The 23,131-nt window shown below is 32.4% G+C and overlaps 2 protein-coding genes across 2 annotated transcripts; both read left to right on the forward strand.

The window, feature by feature from the left end:
- The first annotated feature begins 811 nt into the window (after nt 1-811).
- Nucleotides 812-4,284, forward strand: LOC132753620 (toll-like receptor 4). The gene has a single exon (XM_060744109.1). The coding sequence runs from the start codon at nt 1,572-1,574 to the stop codon at nt 4,146-4,148; it is 2,577 nt and encodes an 858-aa protein (XP_060600092.1). The 5' UTR covers nt 812-1,571; the 3' UTR covers nt 4,149-4,284.
- Nucleotides 4,285-16,084: 11,800 nt separating this feature from the next.
- On the forward strand, nt 16,085-19,152 carry LOC132753621 (toll-like receptor 4). The gene has a single exon (XM_060744110.1). The coding sequence runs from the start codon at nt 16,248-16,250 to the stop codon at nt 18,822-18,824; it is 2,577 nt and encodes an 858-aa protein (XP_060600093.1). The 5' UTR covers nt 16,085-16,247; the 3' UTR covers nt 18,825-19,152.
- The last annotated feature ends 3,979 nt before the right edge of the window (nt 19,153-23,131 follow it).

Genomic DNA, 23,131 nt, shown 5'->3' on the forward strand with positions numbered 1-23,131 from the left:
TGATTTTCAATGTAGTTCTTGTGCATTTCTTAGTTTTAATTTATTTATAGTTCTTTTTAAAATGCTCATGTTTATCTATGTAAAAAATTAAAATGTTATGTTTTAGGCTTATAAACCTCAGTGGAGTTCCTTTAACCTTACATACCTCTCCTCACCATATGCAACTAACATAGAATTAATTTTAAAATGGCAAAATAACCAAAATTGACGTTGACTATACATGTATTAAGTTAAACTTATAAAGGTAAACCTATTTGAGCGGGACATCGAGTCATAGACTATTTAATACGAAGAGAAACCATCTGTACAGGTCGTTGACCTAATATTTATTTATAGAACGAAATTGGATTTAAAAACCCAACCGAACAATGCGATAGTGCCCAGTGGTCTGATTTAAAACTACAACCAAACTTTTCGTTTAGACTATGTTTTCATATATTACATACATACTTAAACGAAACATGTGTAAATATTACAATAAGTCAAGCGAGTATGTAATAAAGACATATAATATTATAATTATTGAAGATTTGTAGTCAAAGCTCGTTAAACCAGTGATTGAAATGTTAAGCTTTAAAACTAATATTGAATATACTAGTACTTTAATGTTGAGGTTTTGATAACTTCGTAGCAATGTAATGCAAAAATTAAAAACTACGGTACATAAATATTAAAGTGTATTTTGAGAAATAGTACACAAACTGATGGATTCATGGTATGTGATTTGATTTGACACGAATGGTATTCTAGCGTTTTGTTTTGCAGAATGATCACAGAATAGATTAGTTCGCTTGATTTAATTTCAAAATAATTAAGGTTGTCAATATTTGATATCCAAACGAGAGCTCGACAACAATCGGAATACTCCAGCTTTAATGGTTGCGCTAGTTATTTAAAATATGATAATGATAAGATTAAGGCTCAGCACTTATATATAAATATCAGTGGAATATTTTGGTCAATCATTGTTATAGAAGATTTAACAGTACGATTTTATGTGTACCTACATTGAACAGAAGTCCGAGTAAAGTGACTGCTTATAATAAAAAACGGCATTATAAAGTTGACTTAAATGTTTAAGATTTAACCATTTATACGGACTTCCATCTACTAGCCTTCAAGTTTACATATAAAAGCGTATGCAAGATGCGTACGCTTATTTTCATGTGATATGATATCTAGATTTTTATAAACGTATATTACAAAAAAGGAAAAAAGAACGAATCCTTACCATGATTTATTGATTATATTGGATTTTAGACGGATACTTCAATCAAATCAATGGATTAAAGAATTTGAGTAACATAGATGTAAAATTAATACAACACTTTTGGCTATGTACTTTAACTCAACTTCTTTATTATAAAAAGTGAACACTGTTTACTCTTGGGCAATAGAGGCGAAACTATTTACTTTATAATCAATGACGGCGCAGATGTTCTGTGTTAAACATGTGATCAATAAAGCGTGCAATGTGTACACTCTTTTATTCAGCTAGTGATATTTCATTTATCAGATCGATGTAAGCTTTATGGAAATTAACAGATGTTGGTGAATGTTTTAACTTAACGATGTTTCAACATATCGTGTACCGAGAACTGGGCATTATCCAAACGTGCTTATGGATAAGTATTGTCTATTTTACCCGTGGAGAAGTGGAGATTCTCAAACAATGTAACTGTAAAGTTGACTTACAGAGGTTAACTGTAGATTGCTCGAAATTAGGACTTACAAATGTATCTGATATATTCAGCTGTGTTCCTAAGAATACTATAGAACTTAATTTATCCAATAATAATATAGGAGAAATTTCACCTGGAACATTTGCAAGATTTTCAACTTTACAAACACTGACGCTTAGTCGTAATAAAATCAAATTCTTAGAAAGTGGAGTTTTCAACGGTCTAATGCAATTAAAACTATTATCATTGGATTATAACTATTTAAACAAGAATAATTCGTACGCAGACGATTTGTTTAAACCATTAAGAAGACTCCTCCAATTGTTTTTACAAGGAAATTGTGACGTACATACCAGTGTTTGTTATTATCCGGACATTGCTTTGTCGTCTGCAACTTCTCTGAGATATCTTCATTTAGACGGTATACCAAATACAGAATTTAGCGAGGGATTTGCTAAGTTAACAAATCTAAATACCTTGTATTTAGATGATGAAAATGGATTTTGCAATATGCCTGTTTTAACGGAAAATACCTTCAAACAATTCAAACAAACCCCTTTATCTTATTTACATCTTGAAGGATGTGACGTCATAAAAGTAGCTCCAAACGTATTCAGAAGTTTGATAAATCTTACAACATTAGTAGTAACGGATAATCGATATCTTTGTTCAGATGGGATAGAAAACGCTACCATTGGACTAAATGAAACAAATATAGAAATGATACGATTCAACTACTGGTGTAGAAACCCGTCAACTTATATAAATTTGGAAGAAAATATGCTGAAAGGGCTTACAAACACCTCACTTAAAACACTGGACCTCGGTTGGAATAGAATAATTTACATAGATCCTAAATGTGTTGAAAATCTTCCCGTTACTCTCAGATATATATCTCTAAAGGAAAACAAAATTGATTCGGGAAATTTCCTGGACCATTTCAGGAGATTGGATATTTTAGAGATATTCGATGTAAGTTATCAATACAACAACAATATCGACGACTCTGTTTTTACAAATGAATACAACAACACGAATGAAAAAATAAGCGATATGCTAGAAAATTTGAATGATCATAAAAATGACGACAAAATTTATCTACCAAGAAATTTGACGACAGTTTACATGAATAACATCAAATTAGGATACCCTGTGCCATCTTTGACATTTGGACCAAATAAATTAAAATATTTAGATTCTTCGAGCTGTTTATTAAAAGCTTTCCTTGGACCTTGGCGTGGATTAACAGAACTTCAATTTTACAACTTGTCATACAATAGATTCACGTACTTCAGTCCACGTACTCTTGTCGACATGGGGAACCTTAGAATACTTCTGTTACAAAACAATCAGATTGGCCCTTCTCTAAACAGAGACAATGATTGCCAAACTTTTTCGAGTCAGGAAAAACTAGAAGAATTAGATCTAAGTAACAATGCAATAAAAGAACTTCCTTACAAAATATTTCATAATTTGACAAATTTAAAAACTCTGAATTTAGCTAACAATTCGATAAGAAACGTAAATTTCTTGTTACGTCATATGGCGCAACTTCAATCGCTAGATTTGTCTAATAATGTAATAGAATATATATCTAGAGAAAATATCGATGCGCTTGACCACATAGCATCAAAAAGGGAAGTAGAACTTGTTTTAACCGGAAACGTTCTGTTATGCGTTTGTAACAATCAAGATTTTATTAATTGGCTTGCCAAAACAAAAGTTAATATCGTTCAAAAACACGAACTTCATTGCTTATATATCAATAAAACTGTGATAAGTTTATCGGCGATTGACATTTTACCAGAACAACTGATGTATGAATGCACGTCATGGATAGTGCTGACGTCATGTGTGGTCGGTTTTGTCGGATTATTACTTGTGTTTTCAGTTATAGCATTACTTTATTATAAGCGTTGGCAATTACGTTATCTGTGGTATATAGGGAGAGTCAAAATAGACCCATATCACCATCCGGATGATCAAGAACAACCTCTGCTTCAAATAGACGCTTACATTTCATACGAACAGCATTTTGACATCAGCAATGATGTAACATTGCATAGAACAATTACAGAACAAGTATACCCATTCTTGGAAAACCGAGGGTACAAATTAACAATTCGCGAGGAATTTGATGGCAATGAAAAATTATACAGTGTCATACCAAAAACTATCCGTAAAAGTCGTAAAGTCATCGCACTATTGACTCAATCTTACTGTAAAGACTATTGGAACACCTTTGAGTTTAATTTAGCTGCATATCAGGGCATATACTCAAAACGGAATATCATTTTGCCTGTTATAATAGGTGATATTTCTAATATAGATATGACGTCAGAGATTCGTTCATTCATACGGACAAAAATTAAATCAAAGGAGGTTTTGTGGTACCCGTTGCCTGGTAATTTTTATCGTAACATAAATTCATTTAATGAGCAGCTTGAAGACTGGCTCCGACGATAATATCTTCGGATTAGTTAAGAGTTGGTTTCCCTGCAAGGAGTGAAGTCAAACTTATAACTCTATTATCTAATAAAAAATATTTGACTTAAAAAATTTACACAGACGGACATAAACATGATGACGAAAGTCCCTAATATTTCTATATTATTTTTCCAACATAGTCACTTTAAAGGAACAAATGATAATAAATGCAACATATATGTTTAACTTATTTTATTTATGGTTGGCATAAAATTTCCGTCATGACTGGTCATTAAGTAACATAAAGTTAATAGAGTTTGAACCTTTATATAAAATAGAATATTATAAAATAGGTTTTGCTTCGTCATCGATTGCAAAAACCTGTAATTTTATGTTAGATTTTCGCCATATCGACGGCTGAATAAGAGCATTAAATATTCCAGACAATCTGTTATAGAATAATATTAACAATTACATGTATATCAATTATAATATTATATGACTAATACTCATATCCCAACAGTCGGAAGTGACATTTTATATATTGCTTATATATGCTTCGGTAGCTTAATATGTTTATTCAGATATAATCAATTAAAATTATGTTTCGAAAAAGAGACAATGTGCTGACAATGCCAGATATGATAAACACTTGATATCCGAAGCTTATAAAATATGTTTTATAAATATTATCAATAAAAATTAGTTAAATTTTGAAAAGACTGATACAGCCATTTGTATATATAAATACATTTATCAAGCATATCACGATCAAAACTGCCATAGAATGTCTAGGACATTCCAAACCAGAACAATTACTCAACAGGTTTGATCGTATATTCGTCTTAGGAATACTGGCCGCCTACGTAAAACCCCTTTTTTAAGAGGAACCGTAGCATCCGTTGGCATGCACGGAGGAAACCTCCTCAGACTATTCCTCGGAATATAGAACAACGGACCTGCTCAGATATGCCAGTAAACATATAAAATACAAAATACATACAGCTCAATAAAAGAAATGTTCTTTATAAGAAAAATTATAATTTTAAATAAATAGTAGTGTGATATATAATGTAAGTAAACTTGCTTGAAACCATGTATAACAATGTAATGATATGATAATAACCATTATATCAATATTTTTTTTTTTTAAAGACAATATGTGTTTTATTTACACATGGGTTAAGTTAATTAACAGTGTTTTGTTTTGTACCGACATCGGTTACAGGTTATCTAATGACTATTCTACAAATATCCGAAAGTCAGTTGCATCCCACAGGTGTTCGAAATGTTTATGGTTATGTACAGGCCAGTTAAATGTAAATTTTGAACCGACGTCGGATTCAAATGATAGGGGTCTGGCAGTCGACGTTGGTAAATTTCCGGATGTCGCAAAACAAATATTGACTGTTGAAATGATAATTCCAGCCATGACGAAGAAGGGCTAAGTATCGCGCCGGTCATAATTACCTGAAAACAGAAAAAAGAGACAACAGCAAAGCAAATGGGAAGGGCGGGTGGGTATTTTTCCGTGTTAGTTCACGGCAGCTTCTGGAGCTCGGAGACTGGATCGAAAAGGAATTTGCAGAAGCGTGCTCGGTTTATATACCCAGTCTACTAAGCATGCGCGAACGAGATTGAATGACTTGTTAGGAGGAGGAGCCAAATATACAGGTCATTGCAAAAATACTGTGACGTATAGTGTAAAAATAAAGAGTTTAAACTCAAACGCTTAAACTGAATATTGTACATGCAAATTCAAATTTTAAAAGTTTTCTTTATTGTAATCTTTGCTTGTGGCATTTTTAGAAATACAATTGTGTAAATCAGTAACTTGGTTATGTGTTCTATCAAATTCAGTCATTCCTTAACCGAACTTTCATACCACCCGGGCAGATTTCTGTATAAACGGCAAACTACAATTATCTCCGTTAAAGTCCAAAAAACATTCAGTTTAAACCTCTGGGTTTCAAATTTCAAGTAACTAAATAAATTATATTTCTTTTAAATAATTTATTTATTTAAGTTATCATTTAGAATATGTAGTCGTATATAAACAAATTATATAGCATATATATAGTTATAATGATTTTTGACAGCTCACACTTGACAAATTTTCATTTAGAATATATTTATATACATTTGTATATACTGCAAGTTAGGGATTTCACTCTTATAAATATATATTTATAAAAGTAAAATATTTAATTTGTAGAAAAAAGTCTAATTCAAATTTGCATTGATATGTTATATAAATGCTGCTGTTGAATTATACGGAATGAACAAGTGCAGCGACATGAGCTCTCCAATTGGGACTTTCTGTCTTCTTATAGAGTTGCCAAGCCATGTTCAATCAACGTTTTTCGTTAAAACGTTCAGGCCATTCCGTTTCCTTGCGGGTGATACGGGGTAGTTCTAGTCTTTTCTATATGTGCAATTACACACAGTTCAAGAATAACCTCACTTTTCAAATTTTTTTACCCTGATCACTATGAAAACGACTTGGAAATCCATAATGACAAATGAAAATTTTCAAATAGAAGTTTTGCAGTGGTATGAGCCGTTTGATTCTTAGCTGGTATTTGCTTGTGCGAAACGAGTGAAGTGATCTGTAATTATCAAAATATTTTCAAAGGATCCTTTTGACATTTCTAGTGACAAAAAATCCATACATACCAAATCCATAGGGATAACTAGAATGAATAGGTACAAGTTTGGCAAAGGTCTTATCCAAAGTCTTTCGACAAATACAACGAGGGCAATGACGAATACGATGTTTTCTATAGATTGTTTTCCATTTTCGGCTAGAAGAATCTTGATCTGATAAGGGCAACAGTACGTGCACAGCCTTGATGACCGGCTTCATCATGAAGACCTGTAAAAACAACATCCTGAAAATGATCTGGTAACACAAGTTGAACAACAGGGAACCCATTAGATGTGCCTTTACGATACAAGACGTCATCATCTGTAAATTACGAAATTACTCCATTCTTTGAGATATTTTCTCACAGATTCAGGTTCAAGCGACTTTTGTTGATCCGTAAGTCTATGACCAGCTTGTAAAAGCGGTATCACACCAACAAGTGTAGGGTCACCCTTCTGTTCTTGCTTCCAATCGACAGCTTTAAAGTGAGTACCAAAACATGTCTCATATTTGGGATTCAAGTCTAAAACTTGCTGAGTCAAAGAAACACATTCCATGGCCGGAATCTGACCTTGATCTTCTGAATGAGCTTGAAGTAAAGCTTTAACTGCATCGGAGAAAAGAATGGTGTTTCTAGTATCAGGGTTAGGTAGTCGAGATAGTGCATCGGCATCATTATTATGTTTTCCTGCGCTGTATATAATATTGATGTTATAGGTTGATAATGCGGCTAACCATCTATGACTCATGGCGTCTAATTTAGCAGTAGAGAAAACGTAGGTTAGGGGATTATTGTCAGTACGGACTGTAACAGAATTTCCATATAGATACTCATGAAATTTGTCACATATTGCCCATTTGAGTGCCAAGAACTCTAGCTTGTGTGCTGGATAGTTCAACTGACTTGGTCTTAATCCTCTGCTGGCATAAGAAACAACTCGCTCCTCCCGTCATGGTTTTGGTAAAGAACTGCACCAAGCTCACCTGAACAAGCATCGATATTGAGAATAAACGGCTTGGTGTAATCAGCATAAGCTAAAATGGGTGGAGAAGACAATTTCTGAATCAAAATATCAAATACCTCTTGTTGTTCTTTCTCCCATTTCCACGGTGTACAGGTTTTACATTTAACTGCTTTCTTATTAGTAGGGTGACCCACTAAAAGATCATTAAGAGGTTTAACGATTTTAGAAAATCCCTCTACATAACGTCTATAATAACCTGCAAAACCTAGAAATTTTCTAAGTTCTTTCACAGAAGAACAGGCTATTCCTTCAGGACTCTAATTTTCTCAGGATCAGTTTCCACACCTTGAGAACTAACAACATGTCCAACATATTTAACATGGGTTCTGAAAAATTCACATTTTGAACCTTTAAACTTAAGGTTATGCTTTTCAAGACGAAGAAAAACTGATTCTAAACGCTTAAAATGAGAATCTATATTGTCCGAATATAAAATGATGTCATCAAGATATATGAGGCAATCCTTTAAATGTAATTCACCCATGCAACGTTCCATTAAGCGTTGAAAAGTCGCAGGCGCATTGGTTAACCCAAAAGCCATTCGATTACATTCCCAAAATCCAAGAGGTCCTACATTAAAAGCAGTCTTCTGTTTATCTTCCTCCTTCATAGCGACCTGCCAGTACCCTGAACGTAGATCTAACTTAGAAAAATACTTCGATCCTGCAAGTGAGTCAATGGTTTCGTCAATCCGAGGAACAGAATGAGCATCCTGAACAGTACGACTGTTTAATTTTCGATAGTCAATGCAAAAACGCAATGAACCATCTTTCTCGCGAACTAAGACGACATTTGAAGAGAAAGGGCTTTGAGATTCACGAATAGCTCCAGCTTCAATCATGCTCTTTAAATGTTCCCGTACTTCTTCAAACATACCTGGTGAAATACGTCTATATGTGTCTTTAAAGGGAGTCGGGTCAGTTAAGTTGATTTCATGTTCAACAACATTTGTACAACCAAGATCAGTAATTCCCATATATACCTTCTAATTCTGTAAGTATATCCGCTACAGAAGTATCTTCCCGAGATGTAATAAAACCCCTCGAGCGGTGCCTTTCAGAGATTTACGTATGGCTTCACGTATGATATGCATGGGATATACCTGTTCAATCAATCAAACAATGAACATCATACTTTCAAAACTTCAAATAAGTTGGTTTTGGCTTTCTCATCACCAGTAAATGTTGGTAAATCAGGAATACGTGGATGAATATAATCAAACTTACCTTTCAAAGTTTGATTTGTAAGTAAAGAATGGCCAGGAGTAGGCAAAAAAGCGCACTTGGCGAATTTTAGCATGACTGGACTTTGATCATAGTCGCCAGTTTTGTAATAATTTAGGCCTTGTTCCGGTTTTAGAAGTATCCTTTGTATTATCATTTAAGGGTACATAAGAACCATCAAAATTATGTCTATGATCAGGCCCATAAGATTTCGGATTACTTTTACTTCATACAATCCGGATTTTCGCAATTGCCTTGCAAAATATTCTAAGTCCTCTTGCCTATAATCTGGAGAACCAGTTACAATCCTCATCTCTACCCTTTGGTGTTGCCATATTGGGAGAACCAACAAAATTCCAAAATCAGATACAACACAAATGGAGTGGATCAAAAATAAATAAATCTAGATCCAAAGAACCTTTTACAAAAGAAATTTCACCAAAATCTTTTTATGTGTAAAATGCAATGGTAATTTCACTTGCGCAAAGTGGAACAAAGTATTTTAACGCAAACAAATCAAAATTTAAATTGCGTTACATAAAATTCGGGAAATATAAATTATCCCTCTGGTACATCATACTTTGAACACATAAATGATATCATATGTACATCACAAACCATCAACTATAACCATTGATTTAAGTTTCAAACACAGTAAGTTGGAAAATAAAATTGTTGTAACAAAAATATTCAGGGAAATTGTAATGGCCTAAATATACACCATACATGCACCACCAAGCAACAGCATAAAATAGTATTGTATTCTGTACTCAAGTACTAACTGCAATATTTGTCACGCAAGTCGCCACACTATGCAATTCAATCAAGACCCATTTATTTAACAATTCCATTAAGTGTCAATGGCACCTCTAGTAGACCATAGTTTTCATTCAGCAGCAACATTCAGTAACTTTGTTTGATATGCAAACCATACATACAACTAACTTTACACCAACTGGGTTTCCTACCAGTATTTTCTAATCAATAAGTGGCAAATGGCTAAAACAACCACCATTTATAATAATTAACCACAATATGAAAAAGGTCACTCTCATGTACAAACAAATATTCATTTAATTTCAAGTAAGAAAACATTAGCAATATACCCTGCAGTGATATATTTCCAGTGTTTTCTAATTTTCTGAAATACAGAAAATTGAAACAAACAAACTTGAAACAAAGTCTTTTCAAAAATTTTTATTTCAAATCACCATTTCAAATTGCACTTTATACTTACTATAGATTAAATACCCATGATGCAATTGCGCGTCTTGGTTTTCTTTCTCAAAATAAATTGTATATAGCTACCTTTCAGCATGCAAGTTGACTAAAATTTATTTCACCGACTTATATACTTTGAAACTCAAAGGCTATAAGTTAATAAAGCGAAATATAAATAAACACACAACAAATCCAATACTATGGAAAATTTTAGGGTGATCACACACACTCTACCAAGTCTCAAAATTATTTCTTTATAGAAATAAATTTGCAATCAGGTTATGGTCATCCTGATTTAATCATGTGTTAACAGACACGGACAAGCAGCCAAGCCAATATCAACAATTTCAGCAATCCGCAGTACATGTAGTAAAAAAGATTATAGCAATGGTGTAAGTAATAAGAAAGAGCACCGGGAAAGCACGAGGCTAAAGTCTGATTTGTACGAGGGGCGTAGCCGAGTGTTTTGGTGCTCTTTCTCGTTTGTATCATAGTCCAAACATTGTTAAAAGCACGTTCCCTGTTGTCACAATATGAAACCCCGGCAAAAAATGAACCAATGATCGAACATCAGAAAATTGAATTTCTGTCGCTTTCTCTTTCTCTGCCGTCACCAATATGTAAAACCCCAGCCAAAAATGAGCCCCAATCAATGGGCATGCTCTAGAGTGCGGGCTTTAACTAATACCCGCACTCCAGTTCACGCACTGTGCATGTATATGTATACGATTTAACCCTGACACATTTTCAACAGAAAGGTGTCCAAACTATGATACAATTAATCTAATACCATTTCATTTGTATTAAATGTTTTTTTAAGAGGGTATTACACAAACATAAATAATACCAACATATATGCCGCCAATACAGTTCACATGGCTAGTTATTCATGACTATTCGTAAGCTCCAACAGACACCAAAGGCTATATATATAATAAATTATTAAGGAATCTGAAAAGTATATACATGTATGTAAGTTGGGAGGGGAGAAAAAAAATTATGTTAGTTACAGTTGTCAATTAGCCTCACCAATACCAAAGTGTTAGGACTGTTGAATGGATGGATGGCAGATGATTGAAAGAGTGCCTGCAGTTACATGCATCTTATTAAATTTATGACATGATCATGTAATGATAAAGTTTATGAGCTCAAATGATTATAAATGACGAAATAGTGCACAATACAAATCCTTTCCATTTTTGTTTACAATAAACATTCCTGAGGGTAGACGTTGGTTGTTGTTGTTCCGGAAATGGCTAAAAATACCATGGCCAATCTGATTGGAGGAAAATGGAAGCCTGTGACGTCATACATTGGCAATCCAACAGAATCGTCCCCAAAAAGTTTCGTACGTTCCCCTTCTGGTGAAAATAAGGAAAGCTACACTGGCCACCAATGGCGTAGGGTTCCGCTTTCCTAATAAAGGAGGGGCTGTTTCGGCCCTGTAACTGGCACGGAAACAAATAAACAATTTACTTAGGATGAAATAAGACGCAACACAGCTACTTCGTGGCGCGCAAACCAATGGAAGTGTATTCAATGTGCAAAATACAAAATGCAACACGCATGTCATTTCAATAATTAAATGAATACATTACGAGTAATAAATAACAACCAAAATTACCTGTAAAAGGCACGGGAAAAAAAATTAAAAAAAATTTTCTTTCGGTGGAAAGAAAAGGGGAAAACCCCGCTACTTCGTGGCGCAAAAAAAAAGGAAATGTTTCAATGTGCGCATTTCGGGCCTTTTCCCAAACCCGGTGAAATAAATGGGTTTTGGGGGGCCCCTTTCCCAAAGGAAATTTGTTGTTATGAATTATATAAAAAACTTAAGGGGTTTAAAATGTTGCCCAAAGAATTTAAAAAAATGAATGAAAATGAGAAAAATAAATTGGGGGTTTAATTTGGGGCAAATTATAGGACATGTACATATATGATATAACAAAATGACAAACGTACAGGGAATATATAACGACACAATATATAAGACATACATACAAACAATAAATTATACATGTCGGTATATTACCCTCGTGACACAATAACATAAAATTAATTTTAAAATGGCAAACAAACAAAAATTGACGTTGACTATACAGTATTAAGTTTTTAACTTTAATGTGGTAAAACCTATTTTGAGGCGGGACATTCGAGTTAGTTCGATTTAAGATCCATCTGTACAGGTCGTTGACATAATATTTATCTACAGTAAACTCCGCTTATTACGAACTCATTGGGACATTCAAAATATGTTCCTTATATCCGGAGTTCCTTGTAAGCATATAGCGAATTAGTTCTTTGTATCAAATGGTATTCGTCTTCTAAATCCATAGTATTACAACATAAACAATATTTTTCACTCCTTGGTATTCTATTTTGACCATATCTACCCGTTTGTACTCTTAGTGTATGTGCAGACATTCTAATTTTTGTGATGTAAAATCTAAGATCCTTTGGTAATATGTTTTCGTATGAATATAATTCTTTACAATTTTTATAAAGTTCTAAAACAGAATTATTTTCTACAGATGAATGCCATATTTGTATATAATTATCAATAACTCTTTGTTTAAATATTTTTGGAAATAATTTACTATCTACGATATTTTTTTCAAAAAAGTATTCGGATAAACCATATATATCTAGCATTTCTTTAACATTTGATACCACGTTTTTTACCTTTATAACAGTCAGATAAACTTAATTCATATGTTTTCCGTAAAATTATATTGTCAGTATTTATCAATTTGCACCAAAACTTAATTATTCTTACGTGTCGATTTATATACAATGGGTAACGGCCGAGTTCGCCGTATATACGAACATTGCTTGTATTGGCTCTAACATTTAAAATTCTTTTACAATACGCTCAATTATCTTTTGATTTGCTATAACCCCATACTCTCAGATGCATATGATATGATTGAACCTACAAAAGAATCAAATAATTGGCATAATAATTTGGGTTTTAAATCCATGTCTTCTGTTAAGAAGTAAAAGTAATGTATAAAGTTTCAGTAACAGCTTCCTCATTAAAAGGTAATAGTTTTAGCTTGATTACACCCTATTGGATACGCTATCTATTTTTCATATAACATGCTGGAATATTATCATTTCGCTTAGAAATGCATTATGTATTACAAAATACGTTTGTTTACATCAAGTCATCATATTATTTGATTTAATTATGCTTTCCACAATTCACAAAACATGCCAACTCTTTGAAATAAGTCAAATTTAACATTTTAAAAATATCCCTAAATTTTCGTGATTTTGGTCACAACACGCTTCCGTAGAGAAGAAAAATTTACATAACTTGTGCATACACATTTTTTTAAATACTCAGTAAGATGTGTGGTTAATTCTGTGTCATTTTAGATAATTGTACAAAAGAAAACAATATAGAACAGTGAGTAAAAGATAAACCCTCTTTTAATGATTACTTTATTCAAAATTCACCTTTGCACTAGGAATGCTGGAATTGAAGTAACTTCAGATCTTTCAACGAAAATATAATAAACGTGACGTCACCGAACGTGTATAAAATCAAAGTATGGTGTAATTTAAAAGACACATTTGATTTTTACTAAATCTTTATTATCGATTTTTCAGGATTCTGCAAAGAGATTTTTTGAGGACTTTTTTCTCAAAATGTAGATAATGTTTATCTTTTATTTAATCGTGAAAACATTTCTGAAGGAATTAGTTTTACCATAATTTCTATTATGACTGGCCTATCAGGAGTTTTTATAGCGAACAGATTTACATAAACGAACTGACTGTTTTCCATTGTCCGCCATTTTGAAGAGCATTTGATTAAGAAATATTAGTCATATATTTCTATTTTAGACACAATACCGGAGAGCTTACTTTTTGGAATTTAAATAATTGCTATTCCAGTTTAAGATTTACTCCCTATGTCAATTTTTCATAAAATATAATATTTTGTTTCTAAACTCCTTTCGTTTTCTTTCCATGATTGAGAAGAAACAAGATTTTGAATATCTTCTATTATAATTTAAGGGTTAGTTTTACTTATGGAAGATAAAGATTTCTTTTCATTTAAATCAAGCGTAAATTGCAGATTGCAAGCATGCATGATTATGTTAAAAACCGATTATAAATTAGTATAATTATTTTACTCGAGCAAAACTATTGACGAAAAGAAATAAATAACCGTTTTATCTTGGTGAAAAGAGCTCATGCTAAAAATATCCTAAATAGAAAACTATACAAATTCATTTTAATAGATGTATTGAAGTACATACAACGATAAACGGTACATTCGGCCGAGTTTTAATCCGTGCCAATGAAAACGAATGTCTATTTACGGATAGCCAATATTTTGGAGTTCGTAATAAAAGTGCAATTTTCTGTACTTTTAACTAGATTGGGACTAAGAAATGAGTTCCTTATAAGCGATAATTCCTTTTAACCATGTTCGTTATAACCATATTTCTTATATTAAATAAAGAAGGGCAAAATTCGGGCCAAAATAAATTGTTCCCTATAACCGGAAGTTCGCTATAACCGTGTTCGCTATAAGTGAAGTTTACTGTATATCATGAAATTGGATTTAAAAAACCAACTGAACAATGCGATAGTGTACAGTGGTCTGATTTAAAACTACAACCAAACTTTCATTTCCACCCTTTTCGTTTAGACTATGTTTTCATATTACTGTATACTTAAACGAAACATGTGTAAATGTTGCTATAAGTCAAGCGGATATCTAATAAAGACATATAATATTATAATTATTTGTAGTCAAGGCTCGTTAAACCAGTTATTGAAATGTTAAGCTTTAAAACTAATATTGAATATACTAGTACTTTAATGTAGAGGTTTTGATAACTTCGTAGCAATATAATGGAAAACTTAAAAACTACGGTACATAAATAACCACCAAAGTCTCTTTTGAGAAATAGTACACAAACTGATGGATTCATTGTATGTGTGCGTGTGTTTCAAAAATTTATTTCTTCACCAATCAGAGGAAGGCATTTAATGTTATTTATAGATTATATAATAAAACCTGTTGCATGTTAGAGGAGCAATGTAAGTACACACCAAATTCTCACGAAAATTAATATTAAATATATATGAATAGATATAAATTTATAATATTTAATATAATTATTAAATATTATTTTATACGAAACCAAAAATGATTTTCATGCTCAAAACCCGTAAATCATCGGTAGCCTCTTAAGTTGATTTGACACGAATGGTATTCAATCGCATTGTTTTGCAGAATGATCACAGAATAGATTAGTTCGCTTGATTTAATTTCAAAATAAGGTTGTCAATATTTGATATCCAAACGAGAGCTCGACAATAATCGGAATACTCCAGCTTTAATGTTTGGGCTAGTTATTTAACAAACTTCTGAAATATGACAATGACAAGATTAAGGCTCAGTACTTATATATAATTATTAGTGGCATATTTGTGGTCAATTATTGTTATAGAAGATTTAACAGTACGATTTTATGTGTACCGACATTGAATAGAAGTCCGAGTAAAACGGCGCCTAATAATAAAAAACGGCATTATAAAGTTGACTTAAATGTTTAAAATTTAACCATTTATATGGACTTCAATCTACTAGCCTTCAAGTTTTTAAATATAATAGCGTATAGATGATGCGGGGACATTAAGCTACGTTTATTTTCGTGTGATATGTTAAACGTGTAGTACAAAAAAGGAAAAGAGAACGAATCCTTGTTTTGAGTCAGTACCATGATTTATTGATTATATTGGATTTTAGACGGATACCTGTACCGTATTAAAATCAATGGATGGAACAATTGGAGTAACACAGATGTAAAATTAAAACACTTTAAGCTATGTATTAAATTCAACTTCTATATTGTAAAAAGGTGAACACTGTTTACTCTTGGGCAATGGAGGCGAAATTATTTAATTTATAATCAATGACGGCGCAGATATTCTGTGTAAAACGTGATCGATGTAAGCTTTATGGAAATTTACAGATGTTGGTGAATGTTTTAACTTAACGATGTTTGAACATATCGTGTACCGAGAACTAGGCATTATCCAAACATGCTTATGGATAAGTATTGCCTATTTTACCTGTGGTGAAGTGGAGTTTCTCAAACAATGTAATTGTAAAGTTGACTTACAAAGGTTAACTGCAGATTGCTCGGAATTAGGACTTACAAATGTATCTGATATATTCAGCTGTGTTCCTAACAATACTATAGAACTTAATTTATCCAATAATAATATAGGAGAAATTTCACCTGGAACATTTGCAAGATTTTCATCTTTACAAACACTGACGCTTAGTCGTAATAAAATCAAATTCTTAGAAAGTGGAGTTTTCAACGGTCTAATGCAATTAAAACTATTATCATTGGATTATAACTATTTAAACAAGAATGCTTCGTACGCAGACGATTTGTTTAAACCATTAAGAAGTCTCCTCCAATTGTATTTACAAGGAAATTGTGACGTACATACCAGTGTTTGTTATTATCCGGACATTGCTTTGTCGTCTGCAACTTCTCTGAGATATCTGCATTTAGACGGTTTACCTAATACAGAATTTAGCGAAGGATTTGCTAAGCTATCAAATCTAAAGGCCTTGTATTTGGATGGTGAAAATGGATATTGCGATATGCCTGTTTTAACGGAAAATACATTCAAACAGTTCAAACAAACTCCTTTATCCCATTTACATCTTGAAGGATGTGACGTCATAAAAGTAGCTCCAAACGTATTCCGAAGTTTGGTAAATCTTACAACATTAGTAATAACGGATAATCGATATCTTTGTTCAGATGGCATAGAAAACGCTACCATTGGGCTAAATGAAACAAATATAGAAATGATACGATTCAACTACTGGTGTAGAACCCCGTCAACTTATATAAGTTTGACAGAAAATATGCTGAAAGGGCTTACAAACACCTCACTTAAAACACTGGACCTCGGTTGGAATAGAATTATTTACATAGATCCTAAATGTGTTGAAAATCTTCCCGTTACTCTCAGATATATATCTCTAAAGGAAAATAGAATTGATTCGGCACATTTTCTGGACCACTTAAGGAGATTAGATATTTTAGAGATATTCGATGGAAGTTATCAATACAACAACAATATCGACGACTCTGTTTTTACAAATGAAGACAACAACATGAATGTAAAGATAAGCGATATGCTAGAAAATTTGAATGATCATAAAAATGACGACAAAATTTATCTACCAAGAAATTTGACGACAATTTACATGAATAACATCAAATTAGGATACCCTGTGCCATCCGTGACATTTGGACCAAATAAATTAAAATATTTAGATTCTTCAAGCTGTTTATTAAAAGCTTTCCTTGGACCTTGGCTTGGATTAACAGAACTTCAATTTTTCAACTTGTCAAACAACAGATTCACGTACTTCAGTCCACGTGCTCTTGTCGACATGGGGAACCTTAGAACTCTTCTGTTACAAAACAATCAGATTGGCCCTTCTCTAAACAGAGACAATGATTGCCAAACTTTTTCGAGTCAGGAAAAACTAGAAGAATTAGATCTAAGTAACAGTGCAATAAAAGAACTTCCTTACAAAATATTTTATAATTTAACAAATTTAAAAACTCTTAATTTAGCTAACAATTCGATAAGAAACGTAAATTTCTTGTTACGGCGTATGTCACACATTCAAAAGCTGGATTTGTCTTATAATGTAATAGAATATATATCTAGAGAAAATATGGATGCGCTTGACCACATAGCATCCAAAAGGGAAGTAGAACTTGTTTTAACCGGAAACGTTCTGTTATGCGTTTGTAACAATCAAGATTTTATTAAATGGCTTGCTAAAACAAAAGTTAATGTCGTTCAAAAAGATAAACTTCATTGCTTATATATCAATAAAACTGTGATAAGTTTATCGGCACTTGACATTTTACCAGAACAACTGATGTATGAATGCACGTCATGGATAGTGCTGACGTCATGTGTAGGAGGTTTTGTCGGATTATTACTTGTGTTTTCAGTTATAGCATTACTTTATTATAAGCGTTGGCAATTACGTTATCTGTGGTATATAGGGAGGGTAAAAATAGACCCATATCACCATCCGGATGATCAAGGACAACCTCTGCTTCAAATAGACGCTTACATTTCATACGAACAGCATTTTGACATCACCAATGACGTCACATTGCATAGAACAATTACAGAACACGTATACCCATTTTTTGAAAACCGAGGGTACAAATTAACAATTCGCGAGGAATTTGCTGGCAATGAAAAATTATACAGTGTCATACCAAAAACTATTCGTAAAAGTCGCAAAGTCATAGCACTGTTGACGCCATCTTACTGTAAAGACTATTGGAACACCTTTGAGTTTAATTTAGCTGCATATCAGGGCATATACTCAAAACGGAATGTCATTTTGCCTGTTATAATAGGTGATATTTCTAATATAGATATGACATCAGAGATTCGTTCATTTATACGGACAAAGATTAAATCTAAAGAGGTTTTGTGGTACCCGTTGCCCGGTAATTTTTATCGTAACATAAATTCATTTAATGAGCAACTTGAAGACTGGCTCCGACGATAATATCTTCGAACTAGTTAAGATTTGCCAATCGCACGTTGGTTTTCCCCCAAGGAGTGTTGAAGTCAAGCTTATAACTCTTTCATCTTACAAAAATGTTTGAGTTAAATAATTTACAGAGATTGACATATACATGATGACGAAAGCCCCTAATATTTCTATATTGTACATTAAAAGTTTTTTTTTAATTGTAATCTTTGCTTGTAGCATTTTTAGAAATACAATTGTGTAAATCAGTAACTTGGTTATGTGTTGTATCAAATTTCCTCAATAGTCATTCCTTAACCGGACTTTCATACCACCCGGGCAGATGTCTGTATAAACGGCAAACTACAGTTATCTTCGTTAAAGTCAACAGAATATTAAGTTTAAACCTCTGGGTTTCAGATTTCAAGAAACTACATAAATTATATTTCTTTAAAATTATTTATTTATTTAAGGTACAGCTTTTCTGGTGGAGGAAGACCTCAAGTGCCATTATGTACATTACATGTATTTTAGGCACGCACGGGTACCTGGGTAGAAACACCGACGTTCCTTAAGCGAGCTGGATATCTTCCACATAAAAGAATCCAAAATCCCTGTCGGAATTCGAACCCACAGCGGCGAGGGCAGTGGTTTAAAGTCAACGACATTTACCACTCGGGCACGGACGCAAATGTATACCATATTAAGATAATCTCAATTAAAATATAATACATACATACAATGGAAAAAAAGTAAGTAAATCCCAAATTCTCTCAAGGTCAATTTATAGTCTTTATAGGAAGGGCCCTCAATGCATCATTTTAGGTATTACGGCATCGAGGTAAAGCCAACTGCCGTTCTTATTAAGCTTGACAGATTGCTTCCTTACAGAATATAATTCACTATCATTTACAGGAAGTTAACTTTGGCTTTGAAGAGAACATGAATTGAAATGCCCTGTCTCCCTGAACTATATTGTCCCTTACAAATTCTTAAATATAGAGACAGGGAATTAAATTATTCTGTCCCTTACACTTTCTCTTATATAGTCAGGGAATTAAACTACCATGTCTCTTACAAGTCTCTAATATAGAGTTAAGGAGTTCAACTATTCTGTCCCATCTAATATAGAGTCAAAGAATTAAACTATCCTTTCCTCTATAAGAGAAAAGAAATTAAACTACTTGTATCTTGTCCCTTACATAGTATCTTTTCCCGCAAGACGGATGTTTTACCCAAATATTGTTTAATTAAAGCGGAAACTTTAACGACAGTTTAATAACGCAGTACATCAGATTGTTCCCTCAGGATGGTTGGTTTTAACAGCGGAATTTTCCCTCAAGGGCATAGGTTTTAACAGAAAATTGTTCCCTCAAAAGCGCAGGTTTTAACACCAGATTATTCCCTCAAGGACAGGAGGTTTGAACAGCAGTGTTCCACCAAGGGCGGAGGTTTTAACAGCAGATTTGAACAGCAAATTGCTCCTCCAGAGCTGAGATTTTAACAGCAGATTGCTCCCTCAGAACGGAGGTTTTTAAAAGCAGTACACAGTATTTTCCAGCAGGTTATTTAAGATATATCAGATCGTTAAGGTTTTACCAAGGTTGGAAAATCCTGGCTTATCTCCGAAGGCCAGAACAAACACATTTGATTTCCTCTTTTGTACACACATTAAACTGCTGCAGTATATTGTCATAATATTTATCAAAGACACTTTAAAATTTCAAAATTAAAGACCAAATGACATTTTTATGGCCGACTAATACAATACAAGGGAGATAATCAAATTTACAAATGATTATTTGAACGTGTTTAAGTGTTTAATTGGGATTATCTGTCCTTTACAACAGTAATATTTGTCCAAATAGCTGTAATTTTGGAAACAATTTCTTTATTTCTTTCTTTTTTTTCTTTCTAAATAATTCAAACGATATGGTGGCATATTCTACCAACAGTTAACCATATAATTATAGCGTTAACTACTAGTATTTGACTAACTAGTTAGTTTTTGTGTTAACACGATAAATAATAGATATTTATCAGACTAACTAGATATTTTTTCAGTAAGATAAATAAATAACGAATAAGTATCTAACTTCAAAAAAAACCTAAAAAGTGCCCAGAACGGCCAGCAGACAGAACAGGGAAAGATCTATAGTGATGCATCAACATTTTCAAGACGGTTGCATCTTCCCTCCGCCTGTCTCATGACCCCACCCAACCTTAGCAATCATCATAACAGATAATGTGACGAAAAGCGTTTCGTGGTATTTTATTATTGTTGGTTCAAGGTACCTTTGATAAAATAACATATACTTACTCCTTTTTGATAAGTTCAGTTTTTCTTCTTGCTGTTTGAGAAGACATTTTTGTCCTCCCAATCACTCTTGTTTATTTATCTATCCTTAAAAATAAGCTTTTCCTTTTGAATGTGTCTTCATAAAATTGTATGATATACTTGTACTTCTAATTGAGACTAACTGCGAGCATCTTTCAATTCTATAATTCCTTCGGAATATTCAAATATTACACAGAACATAAATGTGTTCCTTCTTTATTTTTAGAGGTGTCAGCGGGTCTTTGAATGATGTAATATTAACGATGATGTCAGAGACCTAACATAAAGGTATAGTGACTACCTAAACTAGCATTTTAACGTTTCTGTCGAACCGCTGAATTGCACAGCGTGTTACCAGAGGAATATTTTATAAAACGCTCAGTTCTGATGAAGTGCTATATAATAGAAATAACACACAGTACATCAGACCTAATAGCATTATAGTGACCTTCTAGTCAACTCTGACCATTGAACTGGTCCAGCTCAGCCTTCACCTCCAAATGTTTTACGCCTAACTTTATCAGTGAGTATTTTCACTATAATTCTATGAGGCTTTCAGTGATTGCACTATTTCTTTAATAAAATAACATATCCGAACATCTTGAATGTATCTTATTATCCTTAATAAATGTCATTTGAGAAACACTTTTGTGACCGCAAACATATCAAATATTTAATTAGAGCCCTCAAGCTGTACAAACATTACAAACAGTAATGTGAATGGTTCAACAAATGCAAACCGTCAGCAAACTCGACCTTATGCTATATGCCATTATATATTGCAGTATTAATTAATACAAGGGGTATCATAAAAACAGACTCAAAGTTTACATAAAACTTTTAATTATAAATGATAAATATACATTCATTCATCATAAATACAGACTCAATTAAAGTTTACATAAAACTTTTAATTATAAATGATAAATATACATTCATTCATCATAAATACAGACTCAAAGTTTACATAAAACTTTTAATTATAAATGATAAATATACATTCATTCATCATAAATACAGACTCAAAGTTTACATAAAACTTTTAATTATAAATGATAAATATACATTCATTCATCATAAATACAGACTCAAAGTTTACATAAAACTTTTAATTATAAATGATAAATATACATTCTTTCATCATAAATACAGACTCAATTAAAGTTTACATAAAACTTTTAATTATAAATATACATTCATTCATTGCTTCGTTCGGTCGTACGTTCTTTCATTTGTAAAAAAAAAACGTTATATATATTAATAAACACATATATTATCATTTCATACATGTAATTATCTTTAAAATCATATAAAAAAATAAATTTCAGAAAATGCTTTCTAAATTGATATATCATAGACTGAAAACTCGAACAAGAAGGTGGTGTACTTCACAATTAGATGTCTTTTTTGGTTTAGTTGACTTTAGCCTTGACATGTATTAATATCGCCGCTTTTTGCAGTTTACAGGCAATTTCATGAAATTACATTCACACAGACAAATAAATACTTAAAACGTTGGTAATTCAGTTTATTGAGTGAAAGTGTAGTATGTATATTAAAGTGAATTTGTCTATAATGGAAGGTTGGTAATAAAATACATAAATTTGGCGTCATTTAATATCAAATGTGACAACAAACAACAAAATCATTATTTATGGATGTTGATGTAACCATCAACATCTGAGAGACATGATCTATTAGCTAAAGTGTATTCAAGCAAAATATTATTTTGTTATCATATTTATTCATACTAAATCACTTCAGAACTCTATCAACATTTTGTATTACATAAATATTTTATATAAAAATATACAATGACACATGTTTCTTTTTTTTTCTTTTCTTTTTTCAATATTTGAAATACTTTTTGTAAAATGTTTTAATCCACTGTAACATTTTCTTGTCATCCGCTGTTGCTGCCTATCAAATGACGTGGAGATGAAGTAAATGTATTCTATATACTTCTCAACTCTTGACAAATTTCAGGTGAGAAACATCTATTTAC

This window comes from Ruditapes philippinarum, unplaced genomic scaffold (assembly GCF_026571515.1).
Source record: "Ruditapes philippinarum isolate M1 unplaced genomic scaffold, ASM2657151v2 ctg1336_1_1_1_1, whole genome shotgun sequence".
Lineage (NCBI taxonomy): Eukaryota > Metazoa > Mollusca > Bivalvia > Venerida > Veneridae > Ruditapes > Ruditapes philippinarum.

Bases quoted from the DNA above. Each gene is read 5' to 3' on its own strand.
- LOC132753620 (XM_060744109.1), top strand. From the start codon at position 1,572: ATGTTTCAACATATCGTGTACCGAGAACTGGGCATTATCCAAACGTGC.
- LOC132753621 (XM_060744110.1), top strand. From the start codon at position 16,248: ATGTTTGAACATATCGTGTACCGAGAACTAGGCATTATCCAAACATGC.